At 34.7% G+C, this 14,563-nt stretch overlaps 1 protein-coding gene across 1 annotated transcript in view; it reads left to right on the top strand.

Moving 5' to 3' along the window:
- Positions 1–12,597, top strand: part of LOC121420358 (vacuolar protein sorting-associated protein 11 homolog) — a 28,116-nt gene extending 15,519 nt beyond the window's left edge. Inside the window, exons 17-26 of the mRNA XM_041614964.1 lie at positions 560–693; positions 1,217–1,351; positions 2,098–2,186; positions 2,595–2,669; positions 3,662–3,839; positions 4,447–4,568; positions 5,177–5,272; positions 6,025–6,151; positions 7,155–7,220; positions 10,951–12,597. Coding sequence (XP_041470898.1) covers positions 560–693; positions 1,217–1,351; positions 2,098–2,186; positions 2,595–2,669; positions 3,662–3,839; positions 4,447–4,568; positions 5,177–5,272; positions 6,025–6,151; positions 7,155–7,220; positions 10,951–11,727 — 1,799 coding nt within the window. The 3' untranslated portion in view covers positions 11,728–12,597. The remainder of the gene's footprint in view (positions 1–559; positions 694–1,216; positions 1,352–2,097; positions 2,187–2,594; positions 2,670–3,661; positions 3,840–4,446; positions 4,569–5,176; positions 5,273–6,024; positions 6,152–7,154; positions 7,221–10,950) is intronic.
- Positions 12,598–14,563: the final 1,966 nt, after the last annotated feature.

The raw sequence follows: 14,563 nt of genomic DNA, 5'->3' as shown, positions 1-14,563 counted from the left end.
GTCTTCAGTAGATTATTTTTGTTGATGCCTGTAAAATCAAGAAGGGAGAAGTGATATTCTCCTCCTGTTTTATGAAGAATGTCAGATTTTTTTCAAAAGAAACTGCACATTTGTACTAAATTATAGCATAATAAACCATACATGCGAAGCTGCCTTCCATGCATCTGTGCAAAATTTTATAATTTCATTGTTGAGATAAACAGTTTAATTTATTGCTTGGAATAGATTATATGGTGAATCATAGATTTTGGTGAAAAAAATATTTGTTGCATGTTGCATGCAAACAAGTTCAGTTTTTCAACAGAATGGCTTTGTAGATTTTGGGGAGCATAGTTCTTGAACTTTTAATCCTCAGAAAAAAAAAAAATGATACATTGTTTAAAATGGCTAGTTGGATGTAGAAAGTAATGGACTTTGACCTATATTTCTTCATCAGTAAATAACTAAGGGACAATAAAATACTTAGAAAAATTTGATGCTTTTCCTTGGAGAATTATTAAATTTATTAAAGGTTGTTGTATGCCGAGGTAATTGTATCTGTTTTCTTCCTCCTTTTTAGGGCCCCTAGTGGACCCCTCCACTCTGTCAGGGGGGATGCCGCCTCCTATCCAGAGGGCCTCTGTTGAGGAGTTCATCCATATCTTTGTCAACAACTCAGCGCAGCTCATGGAATTTCTAGAGCATATGATCAAGGTATTCATTTTTCAAATGCAACTGTCTAAACTTAATTCTTTTTGTACACTTTTAAAGATAAATGCTAATTGTGGTAACAATTTCAAACTGAGTTTGAACCCCAAAAGATGAATAAAATGACTATCAAAGTGTTTATATGTTTGAATAAGAATATGTGTGAAGTGATTCTGGTTGAAAGTCTATATTTGCTGAGTTATTAATAAATTAAGCATGGAATTTCAATCAAGTGTTGGGTCTCTTTCCATGCATTAATACTACACTTTCCCTTATGTACATATTTGTGTTGATGATCTTCAGTGCAATTTTTTATTTCAGCTTAGATTTCTTGAATTTACAAAGTTAGGTTTATACTCATAAACCAGATGTCGATTCATGATGATATGGTGACAATTTTTATTTAAAGACTTTTTCTTAGAATCCTTATTTGCTTTAACTGCATTTCTGTTGCTATAAACTGTCTTTTTTTTATTTGATGTCTTTCATAAAAAAAAATTATGGTTTGATTTCTTGTCCTTTTCATCAGGTCCAGACAGAGTCTTCCAGTCAGATCTACAACACTCTCCTTGAGCTCTATCTCCACGACATGGCCCACGAAACAGAAAAGCGCCCTCGTTTGGAGCTCGAGAAGAAGGCCATGGCATTGCTGCAGACAGGAGAAGTAAGAACTTCATTTGATATTTGCATCGGTAGTAGGCTGTATTCATGCTTCCATTGCAAAGACAGAATCAGCGTTATTAAAGCTGTTTTAGAACGCCAATCACAAACATGGTTCTGGGAGTGTTGTTTATGCTTGATTTTTCAGAGGTGAAATCACGATCTGCAGCTGGCTTCGCATCACTAGTTTTGTTGTCCCAGAAAGAGAGGTCATAGATGTCATGAGTTATAGTTTCCATGTATACTACTGGCTTAGTGATATCTCCTCATCATAACTTATGTTCCATTATTTTGCTCCCTGAACATTCATTGTAATGACAAATTAGAGGAATATTAACAACTTTAGTACTTAATTGACTAATTTTACATGTACGTAATTTATTAGCCATTATTTAAAACATTAAATGCTGTATAAATGAATGTAAGAAAGAACGCAACCATGGTTTGAACTAGACGTGTAAGAATCACTGATTCTGGCTTGTAAATTGTAAGTATAAATATACCCTTAGCTGAACAAATTCAACAACTAGACAGGGTTTAGGATTTAATTTCTGTACATGTGTATTTGATTATGTTTGCAGTGATTTATTTCGCCAATGACAAAGTGCATGCAGTCCTTAAAAATGTTCCAGCTTTGATAGGATTTGTATGAGAAATATTAAATTAGAATTTCTAAAGTAAAATAAAATATTGCACAGTTCTCCCCTTCTGTTGTACCCAATGAAGTTATTTCTTTCTTCCTGAAAACAGACCAGATACGACATAGACCAGGCTCTTGTACTTTGTCAGATGCACAGTTTCCAGAAGGGAATTCTTTATCTCTATGAAAAGGCTCAACTGTAAGTAGTCATTTCTCTGAGAAATATACTTTTTTTTCTTTCTCTCTCTCTCTCTCTCTCTTTCTTGCTTTATCTCTTCTTTCTCCCCTCTCTTTTACACCCTTGCCCCCGGAAACACACACTCTCTCTGTTTTCTCCATCTTTTACCATCTTTTGTCTTTTGGCTCCTTTTCCCATTTCTTATTTACATACTTTTTTTATGATCTGTTTTCATCTACAGTATCTTCCTTTCGTGTTGCATTTATAGAACAATTAAAAAAAATCTCTTCAAAGTCTTATGTATTACAGTGAAGTTGATTTATTCCACTTTATTTTGATGTTATTATTATCATTTCATTACTTTTATTTCTTACTAAGTGTTTATTGATTCGGTTTGCAGCTAAAAGTCTATCTCTCTCTACCTTACAGCTATCAACAGATACTCCATTTCTACATGGAACATGACAGCTATGATAAGATTATTCAGACGTGCAAATCCTATGGGTAAGTAATAAAAGAATACTAAACATACTCTATTTTGTATTTCCATTGAAAATCTTGTGATTTATGATTCAGTTGTAATAATAATGCATGCTTTACTTCTTCCAAAACTTCTGAGAATACCATGTCATATTGCATAGAACCTGTTATTCTTGTGAGGATGTGATCATGATAGTTTCCATGGAATCCTTGATTCGTTTGTATGTTAGCATTGTTGCCATGTTAATAACCTATGATGACAAGGTTCTAGTGATAGTAAAAATTCACTGTCAAAATCATCTTGAAAAATTAAGCAAAGAGCTTTGAAAAAAATTTCAGATTACAATGTTATTGTCATAAACATATACTGTGTTTATCATTGCGTTGGATAATTCCTTTTACATATTGATCGCTTTGTTAAACATGTATTTATGTGCACGGAAAACACTCGAATAAAATCAAGCATTTTAAAATGGGTAGGACTGAATGCTTCTCTTTAACTTAAATAATATCTTGAATTCCTTTTGATGATGAAAAAGTGAAAATAGCATGAAACTACATATAGATAACTATATTCTCTTATACATGTCTTTTATTCTAGTCATAATTCCTTGAATCCTTTAGTAGGTAGTGAGTAAAGTACAGATTCACCCTGACAACTTTTGTTTTGTGCACCACTCATTGTATCAACATGCTCCTTAGTTATTTCAAAATTTGCCGTTGATATGATGACATATTACTTTATATCATCTTTCACTTGGAATGTATAGGCATTTTATTGTATGAGCAAACAATTATTGTTTGTACTTTTTTCTTCAAATTTAAAAGTACTTTCAAATGCATACCACATAAAGATTTCCTTTTCTATGACCGCCTTTCGTCAAATTTAAAAGTACTTTCAAATGCATACCACATAAAGATTTCCTTTTCTATGACCGCCTTTCGGTATTCCTTTAATCTGGCTGTCCCCATTACTCAGAATTTCCTCAACCCTTTGCCTTTTTTTACTCTGCCAGGAACAAAGATCCTAACCTGTGGGTACAGGCCCTCTCCTATTTTGCCGCCAAGGAAGAGAACTGCAAGCCGTTCATTGTTGAAGTCCTCTCCCAGATTGACCGAAGGAATCTGCTGCCCCCTCTCTTGGTCATCCAGACGCTGGCCCACAATTCCACAGCTACGCTGTCGGTCATCAAAGTGCGTAAAGGAAGTCTTGATTAACAAATCCAACATCTTGCAAAACTGCTCACAATCACAGGATGATTTAGTGACCAATGATAATTGTGTAGGCAAGACAGAATATTCATATCTCCAATATGTGATTCCTATGAACATACTTGTAAAAAAGAATAAGGGGTTGTTTCACAAAGAGCAAAGTGTAACGTAAGTCTTGTTTAAGTGCCAAATTACTTATGGTATTGAATGCACAATATGAACAATATTATGATCTGACCAATGCGGTGACGTGTCTTGGAAATTCAAGTGTGACTTTTAGCCAAACTTAAATCTTTGTTTATACAGTACCCCCCATTTGATCCTATATTGTTGTTGCTTTCTGATATTAGTTCATCTAAGTGATAACATCATATTAATTTTTTTAAAGATGCTTATGAAGATGATTATTTGTTGTTTGTAAATGATTTTCTCTCTCTTTATTAGGGAACTATCTTTTAACTTGCTTTTTAGTCTCTGATTTCATCAATATGATTTATTGTTTATGTTACTTTTGTGTATACTTCATGATTTTATGACTCAAATGGAAAGATTAACCTTAGAAAAAAAAATGTATCCCTGAATTCTGCAGGATTATATTGTGAGAAGACTGCAGCAGGAGAACGATCAGATTGCCGATGACGAGAGATTGATCAAACAATACAGAGAAGAGACCAAGAAGATGAAGAGCCAGATTGAAGAAATGAAAACAAGGTAAGATTCAGATTCCTTGAAACCATTTGGTTTGTCGAATTAAGGACATCGCATATCTTGCGATTGATATGCAGCGTGATTTTAAAACTTTGATGCAGATATTTAGAAGAAGACATCTGCAGGGATTCAAAATTCCAATTTAGTCTGATACTTTTTTTTTAGTTTCTAGTGATTTTCCAAATTGACAGTCAACATAAAATGGTCTTTATATTTCATCTTGGAATGAATAGTAAAGGGCAAGAGTAGGGAAGGAGTCTGGAAATGTACATGAATCAACAATATGAATTTCATTAATTTAGATGAGATAATCATCCACAGGTCACCTCAATAGAAGTATCTAACAACTTCTGATCATATTTTTCTCTGTATCACTTGTCTGAACATCTTCCTACTTGCTTTCTTTTCTCTTTTTCTTCTTTTCCTTCTTTGATTTCTTATGTATCTCTGTACCTCTTCTCTTTTTTTTCCTTTATCTCTCTTTTCTTTGTTTCTTTCTCATGCCTTTTGTCTGTTTACGTATCTCTGTTTCTCTCTCTCTCTCTTTCTGTCTGTCTTTCTCTCACCCTCTATCTTTATTTATTTTTCTCATTCCCTTTATCTATCTAAAGTGCTAAGATGTTTCAGGTATCTAAGTGTAGTGTGTGCAATCATCCGTTGGAGTTGCCCTCGGTTCATTTCCTCTGTCAACATTCCTACCATCAACAGTAAGTTTAATCACTTTTGGCAAAACATTCAGTGGGAACCAAATTTATTTAAATTATTTCCATTTTTTTTATTCATTGGTTTGAAAATTTAAATACATGTACATAATACAATGGTCCAAGGCCCAAAATGAACATGTTTAAAAAAAAAAAAACTTTATCCGATAGATTGTAAAATATGATAACGTAAATAGGTGGCTAAAATGAAAATAAAAAAATGCTGCACTTTTTTATTCACCACATGTCCTATCTTTTTTCCTATCTGTAAGGGTAGGAGGCATTCTCTTGATGTGGAGACTTCCAAATTGCTTATATTATTACAACGTTCTGTAGGTCAGGAAGAAATTATTTTCAAATAAAATAACATGGAAACTATAAATACATACATCTTTTTTGGACCTAACAACCTCTGATTCGACCTTACCTGTCATTCTCAATAAGATATAGAGATTAATAAGTTTGATTTTATTTCGCAAAAATGACGTGACTTGTAGTTGTTATAGAGATCTGAAATCAAAGCTTGTGTAATAACTGTTCTTTACTTCAGGAAAACTAAAATATCCAATACATAAAATAATTTTGTTGGTGTTGTTGATATTATTATTTTTTATTATTATTTTTATTTTCATCATTATCATTATTGTTATTATTATCATTATTATTATTTTAATGATTTCTTAATACTCTTATTATCATTATTGTTATTATTATCATTATTATTAGTATTGTTATTATCATTATTAATTTCATTACAGTTGTTTTGAGAGTTATGCAGAGAATGAGCAGGAGTGTCCTGCTTGTCTGCCTGAGAATCGCAAAGTACTAGACATTATTAAGGCTCAAGAACAGAGTAAAGACCTTCATGAACAATTCCATCGACAGGTAAGACATCTTCTGCTTGGATCAAATAACCCATTTTAGAGGGTTCACACAAGCCGCCAGGCTGGAGGACAGGCATTAAAACCTCATCATCAAACCATGATCAATCATTGTTTGTATGGTTTAATGCAGAGTTTTCCCATTGTTATGTCCTCCAACGTGGCTGCTTGTGACATCATCACCCCTCAATACAAGGATTGTCCTAAAGTTAAAAATACTGAAAGAACATGTCAAAGATAACAAATAATTTGCATGACTTTATCCTGACATCTCAATAGTCAATGGCAAAGCATCAAAATAAAGACCTTTTTTATTTAACATGACACACAGTGAAATGAAGTAATTATTAGTTTTGATATTGACCTTGTTATGCATTTTTTTTCATCTTTTATACACAAACTCTTTTTTGCTCCTTTTTCATCTCTCTTTTCTATATTCCCACTCCTTTTTCTCCCTGCTCTTTCCTCATAATCACTCTCCCCTTCTCTCTTTCCTATTTTCCTCCCGCTATATCTTTCTCTCCCCCCCCCTCCCTCCCCTCATCATTCCCGTTCTTCCATTCCTATCTTCCTCATTCTTTCTCCCTTTCTCTTTCATAACCCACTCCCTTCATTACACCTGTCACTCAATTATTCTTGTGCAAAAATTCTCCTTTTCCATTTCTTTGTCTCTTTCCATCCTCCTTTTCTCCCCTCCCCTCCCCAATCTCCCCTTTCCTCCCCTCCCTCTCCCCTCCCCTCATCACTCCCTCCCTTCCATTTCTATCTCATTCTTTCTTCCTCTCTCTATCATAACCCCCTCCCTTCATGATACCTGTCACTTAATTATTCTCCCCTCCCCTTTCCTCCCTTCCTCTCCCCTCCCCTTTCCTCCCATCCCCTCCCCTCCTCACTCCCTCTCCCACTTTCCTTGTCTTTACTCTCGACCCCTCTCCCAATCATTTCCCTTTCTCTGCCACACTAACCCCTCCATCGTGCTTCCTCGTGTCACTCAATCATTATTGTAGCTGGAAAAGTCCCAAGATGGATTCTCAGTTGTAGCAGATTATTTCGGCAGAGGAGTTTTCAATAAGGTATTTAGACAATTTCATCTTTAATTCGATCACACTACAATGCCATTTTCCTGTCAATTAACCTTCCTTGCATCTTGTAGAATTTGTTTGCATGTGTAGTGTGAGTAATTCTTATAGTATCACAGGTTTATATAGTGTGTTTTCTTGTCTAGTAATTGTGCTGGTACTGGGTATGTGTTTAGGTAATGGTTTGTGTTAGTTGTGGTGGTGTGCAGTGCATTTTGATATATTTGTGTTGATTATTACCCTTCGTTTTTTGTGTGATTTCATTTGATTTCTTATAAAAGGTAATATTCTAATTTATATAGCAGAGTTACTGAGTACTTTAATGTGGTACGCAGCAGTTGTGCTGTGCAAATTGTTGTTGGTCATTTATATGTGTATAATACAGCTACTCAATTTGATATCTATGTACATCATTGTGCATTAAATAAGTAGTAAAAATTCACTGTGACATCAATTGCATTCTCTGCCTGAATCACCTGGCACTTTCCCAAACAATAATAATTCTCACAAGAAATTAATTTTGTCATGTGATAAAGCCAAAATTAGTACGTAAACTCAAAGCCAACACTAACCCTAAAAGTTACCATTATTATAAACACAAATCCCTATCACAACTCTAGCCATAAGATTTTTGAGAATTTAAAACGGGAGCAATCGTTACTGGAGCAAATGGCATTAGCCAGTCAGAGTCAATGTTGCATACACATTTTGGCCAAAACACTGATCGGGAACCAATCAGAATTGTTCTGTCACATTTGCAATTCATTTCAAAACTCTGTCTTAATACTTAGCACTGGTTTTAACATAACAACATTTCTTGTTTTCCTCCTTATTTAACACCCCTCCTTAACTGTGCTTTACTGTATTGATGGTGGGTTCCTATTCAAAGCTCATTTGAGCAATCTTCTTCAAAATTCTTTGATTTTGTAGTTTGTAATATGTATGTTATGCAGAGAAATTTGTGTCAAAATCACTTTTCATGAAAAACACCTACGATCAGAGAATTTTTTGGCAGGGCGTTTTTCCTGAAAACAATGATTTATGATTACTTTGATGAAAAAAGTTACTTTTATAGTAATTGCAGTGGCAGAAGTTGCATCTTTTACAGTTTGAAAGTTTTTTGGCCATGCTGTTTTTGCTTCAAGTTTCTCCGCATGATCTTTGAATATTTTAATGTGAAAAACTAAAATTAATTTCTTCTTGGAGTTTGGTTTTAACATTCGAGGGCCTGTAACACAAAGAATAGGGATTGATTATAAGGTGATCAGTGTATCAGGAACATGTAATATAAAAATTAGCTGTACCGTGTGATCAGGTGCTTAAAGTTTGTGTTATGGGTCCTCTGGCCTGGATTCACAAAGGAGGTTGACCATTTGTGAGGTTTAACTTCTCTATGCATACTGAAATAAAGATTAATTTAAAAAAAAAATTGATACCAACTGGACCTGGGCCCAGAACATAAAGCTGACGATTGATCATTGGGATGATTTTTATGATTGATTATACACAATTTATGATGCAATCAATCATAAAAATCAGTCTTGCAATCAATTGCTAAGCTTTATGTTACAGGGTCCTGGTTTTATATGCTTAGGGGCACATTGCACAAAGAATTGCAATCAAATGCAAATCTACACATCTAAACATAACTGAATTTTCAGTCATGAAAATCATGCATTCTGGACCTGTGATTGATTTTTTTAACTTCAATTTGAAAGCAACTCTCCCTGTAACAGCCCCCAGATGACCATACCGGTGAAGTGGGAGGGGTCAAACCGATCTCTGGTTCCAACTTTTGTGAATCCATCCTTATGGCCCATATTCTGAAGTCCGGTTTAACTAAGACTCTGGTCTAAGTCTTTTTTTAAATCATGGGGAGCTTAAAATTTCAAAATTGCATTTACCTTTATATGTCTCCTATATTTACTTGGCCCCTTACTAATGTTTTCATTCAATTCAATTCAATCCTTTTTATCATTCAAATAGGTTAAAAAAGAAATATTTACAATGCAAACAACTTAGAAATGCATAAAATAATACAGAGTAAAACATATCATAAATAAGCAAAACATTGCCTTGATTAAATATCATAATTGAATGAATGAAAACTTGAGAAGAAAAGCACAGAGGCCTTGTTAGAATAAGTTCCCAAAATGATGAATGATGAAGATAACTATTTCAGTAAATTATTCTGAGTCAGTATTGAATGAATGAAGTGTCAAATCAAACTTTTTTTCTTTAGAGATACAGTACTTATCATAATTGGCTCTCCATTGTAAAACCACCACTCAAGTCCAGAGTTTGAATTAAACCCAACTTCAGAATACGGGCACTTCTGTGTCTAACTTCTTTATTGTACACCTGTCTTTCAATCTATGTCATTGTCAGTTGATAGTGTCGTCTGCCTCAATTGCCGACCACTCTCTGAACGATTCTCAGACACCCTCCTCTCACCTCGACAACCTTTCCTTCTAAAAGCATGAAACCAAACGGTTGCCTGCTGTTTGCATTTTGTCTTTAGTTTGCATTTTTGTAAGTGTTTGATAAGATATGTCTAATGGTAAAGCACAGTTTTGGTAAGGGTCGTACCCAGGGGGAAAATTTTACATGGAGGCTCAAGACAATTTCACCCCCGGAATACTCAAACGAGCCCTGAAAAGTAAAGAAGAGCACTTATTCAATGTTGCAGATTTATAAAATATAGCCCCCCCCCCAACAAAAAATAAATAAATAAGATAATTAGATTTTAAAGAATGTAAAAAAATAGTAATAAAAAATGTATAAACAAATAAATGAATAACTGAAAACAAAAAACAATATGAAAAAATAAAAAAAATATTTTTTTCTCATTCGTACCAGTCATTTTCCTTTTTACATAAAGATTGAAATGTGATCTGTTTCTGTAGGAGAAAGTAAAATGCTGACAGCATTTGGTCTCCTGATGGATTGCAAATTTACTGTTCATAATATTGACATACCTTCAATTTATTATACTTTCATGCAGTGCATTTTTCATACACAGTTACATAAATTCATAGCTTGCCTTCAATTTATAGCTAGCATTCGTCTTATTGAAATTAACATGCATATGCACATATGTAATCTGCAAGTTTATTCAATTTGTGCTCATGATTATGTCTGCTACACATTTTGACCTAAACTGAAATTGTGTTTTACCATTGCATTGTTCTGTTCACATTGGTTTTTATTCATTATTAATCTGTGGTAAACTGCCATAAACAATCTTTAAATCTAAAAGGGAAATCAATATTCAAGAATAACAAAGAAGAGGTAAAAAAGTTTGAAAGCTTGAACAATGACACGGTGTATATTCAGTTTCATTTATTTTTTTTATTCATGTAAATTATAGAACGCTGAAAGCGCGTTATGTAGCGTTTAATTTGTTCTATTTTTGTACAACCATTTTGTCTTGATATTGTGAACAGTGATCGTCACAGTGAATTAGTGTTATGTTGCATGTATTATTTGTTTATATACTGATTTAATTTAACATGTTTTATTACTGTCTTAAGTTGTAATCTGTGACTTCATAGCTATGAACTAAAATGATTAATGGACAAATGATACAAATTTGCTGTATTAGATAAATGCTTCAAAGACATAGCATTTTTGATGATTGTATATTTTAGGTATTATTAATTTTCTTGTAGTGTTTATTCTAACAAATGATTCAATATTCTAACTTAATTATTATCTTGTATAGGTCACCCTCCTCACAGACTCATTTAGTCCTGCTAAGACGACAACCTCAAATCAAAGGTCACAACCGAGCCAGCCAGCAAGACCACCAGCCCAGCAAGCCCAGCCAATCAGGTCTGCAGCGACGCAAGCCCGACCAAACCCTAGTGCAATTTCCAGTGCCCCGAGACCACAGGGAGGTATACCTACCCAACAACCGACCAAAACCCAGGTTTCCAGGCCCCCGACCTCATCCACGCCAAGCTCCCGCCAACAGGCTCCCCCGCAGAGACCCGCCACGCCCCCAACAAAAAGAACCCCGCCCGCTTCCCAACAGGCTCCACCAACGAGGTCCACGCCACCTCCAACACAAGCCATGGCAAGCAAGCCCATCAGGCCTGCCGATCCCCCGAAGAGGGTACAAACCCCTCCCCAGCAGAGCCAAACCCGCAGCACCCCGCCCGCCAAAGAATACAACCCGTTTGACGAACCCGATGAACCGTCGATATCTACATCCCAGCAAGGGCGGAGTACAGCTCTCCCCGCTGCCATGATGAGGCGGGGCCAGGCCAGCGGTAAAGGTTCGGGCCAGTCATCCCCTGCAGAGTACAATCCATTTACCAATCCAGATGGCCAACTGAGCAGGGGTTCGCCATCATCCACCGGAGGACAGCAAGCTGCTCCCCGCAGGGCGCCTACTCCTCCTAATCCATTTGAGGAGGAACCTAGCTCGACTGGAAAGAATCCATTTGAAGACGATATGATAGATGACGAGGATAAGAATAATCCTTTTTTTAACTGAAATTCTTCAAATCGCACCGGTACAAAACGGAAATGAACTCATAGACATTGCCAGTTGCTCAATATTGTATTTATCATTGAGATTATGCTTGATCTTGATCTTGTTATATTTTACAGCAATTTTGGTGAAATGTGATATACAATGCCTAATCAGGTTTTTTTGTTTTTTGGTCTTTACAATAATATTTTTTAACCTTAAGATGAGAATAAACACTGACTGTTGTATGGTATTGGTTAATCATACGCCATATTAATGTTTATAATTATGTTCAGGTACTTGTCAATTCATTATGTTGATGTTATCGATATCTCGACAATTGATCTCTGGCCATAGCATTTATTAAATACACATAACGTTCCTTTATTCGCCTGGAATTAAATGTTTCTTTATCAACTCTAGCTGTATATGTATTTATTTTTTTTTAGTGCTTCAAGCTGTAATAATTGCTATATTCTATCATAAATTTGAAAATATTGTATTCTAATACTCACCAGTGTGTTTGCAGTAAGTACCAAGTAGGAGATTGGTCTGTTACTACACGTATCGTAGATTATCATATTGAATGCACTATCTATTTCTTTAACAGATATACATTGTATCTGTAAAATAGTCCAAAATGCAAATTCTTATTCAGATTGTCAACTAACAGTTCTGTCGATTTTTAGTTTTGGATAAGACATTCCTCAGCTTTGTTTGCAGGTATTTTATATGCCCGTCCTAGATGGTACGTATTATGGTATCACGCTTGGTGTCCATCTGTCTGTCTCTTTCCTCCGTCTGTACGTCCGTCTTTCTGTCTGTCCGTCCGTTAACTTTCCTTGTAAATGCAATAACTTCATTTTGACTCAACCTAGGCTCATATAATTTGGTGTGTATGATACTAGCATGGATCCCAAGCAGCCTATCGATTTTGAAGGTCAAAAGGTCAAATGTTAAAGTCACAGTGACATGTTTTCATCTAAGCATTCTGCAGTCCTTGTAAATGCGATAACTTCAGATCAACTTAACCTTGGCTCATATGATTTGGTGTGAATGATACTAGCATGGATCCCAGGAAGCCTATAGATTTTGAGGTCAAAAGGTCACAGTGACATGCTTTCATTTTACCCTTCTGAAGTCCTTGTAAACTTGATAACTTTAGTTATAACTTGATAATTTAAGCTAGGCTCAAATAATTTTCCAGTTTCTCCTATAATGGTTCTTTTCCGTATCAAATAGAATGCCAGTAGCTCCTTTAAAGGCTTGACTCTACAACTGAAGAAGCATTATACACCATCAATTGTGCAATGAAATGTATGTATATTTGAAGATACAATCTTTGGGAAAGTGTCAGTGTACAACATTGCACTTTTGCAGCTGTAAAGTATTCTGTACTATTCAGGTGCAATTCTGGGGGCAAACAAGTATAAAAGGCTTCCTAATGATCAAATCATAATTGTGTTTTATTTACCATGGCTAACCACTTCAGTTATGAGACTGCAGGCCCTATATAACATGTAATTATGACGCTTCTTCGATCTAAATACTAAGTTCCAAGAAAGATGGCATCATGTTCTCCTTTGCTAAGTTCTTGGAAGGACTCGCTGTGGATTGAACCTATGACCTGTTCAAGAGGCAGATGTTCTACCACTGAGCCACCATGCTGGGGGTGCACATAAAACCTAAGTTATATGCATAATTCATAAGATTTTTGTTTAAAATTTTATTTTTGCATAATCGTGCATTAATTTCAAAATGATTTTATGTCATCAATCCAACAACACATTCTTGTATTTTGTATGATGGGCTACATGCATACTATGTTTAGATGAATGGAGGAAATAAGTGACCAAAATTGTAGACACCCCCCCCCCCCCACCATATATTGGGTACTGAAATTTCCCATTCTGTTTAGCACTAAAAGCAGTGTTATATAATGGACTATAAACTAATTATCTAGTAAGGCGAAGAAATTTCATTAAATTCTATTTTTCCTCAAACTTCCTTAAAATTCTTAATTCATTTTTTGCATTCTAATGTAATCATTGATGCACGTATAACATATGAGGCACTTTTATATTTTTTTCCAAATTGTTTTCTAACAACGATAAGAATATGTAACCTTTAATCTGTTTTTCATTGACCATAATGTTGTTTACATTGTTATATAATGTTTGCTAGTTTTAGTACATGTATTTCATTATTCATTTTGTAACACAAACAATCTTTATCAAGAAACACTGTTGTGTTTTTCCAGTTAAAGATATATTAATATTGCATCTTGCCTTTATTATTAGATTAGAACCAGAGATATTTCTCTTAAGTTTGGGTCAGTGTTTTTTTTTTATAAAACCTATACTTATCTTAATTTCCAATTGTGGAAGTAAATAGCAGTGTTGGAAAGTTATCGTCGATATTTATATGTTTAAAAAGAATATTGATACTCATTTATTTGGCATTTGTTGATATTGTCACAGAGAAGAATATAATGTACAAAGTACAATAATGTACAAAAGGTGAATGCATGTAAAAATGTAAAGAAATTGATCATGAATATAGTTGAATTAAATGTAATTGGAGACTTTATATCTAAAGATTTATCCATGTATCAATGCCTAATTAAGAAAATGTAGACTTTGCAGGGTAAAGTGAAAGTCAAATAAATAAGATAAGCATATAGAGAGAAAGAAAGACTAAGAAATGAAAGAAAGAAAGAAAAAAAGAAAGAAAGAAAGGAAGGAAGGAAGAAAGAAAGAAAGAAACTAGTCAGAGAGATGGAGATAGTCTGAGAAAAGGGTGTATGAGAGAGAAAGAAAGATGTGTGAAGGTGTTTGTGTGTGGGGGTTTGAGAGAAAGA

Source organism: Lytechinus variegatus, chromosome 1 (assembly GCF_018143015.1).
Source record: "Lytechinus variegatus isolate NC3 chromosome 1, Lvar_3.0, whole genome shotgun sequence".
NCBI lineage: Eukaryota > Metazoa > Echinodermata > Echinoidea > Temnopleuroida > Toxopneustidae > Lytechinus > Lytechinus variegatus.
This window is presented reverse-complemented; position numbering and strand designations above follow the sequence as displayed.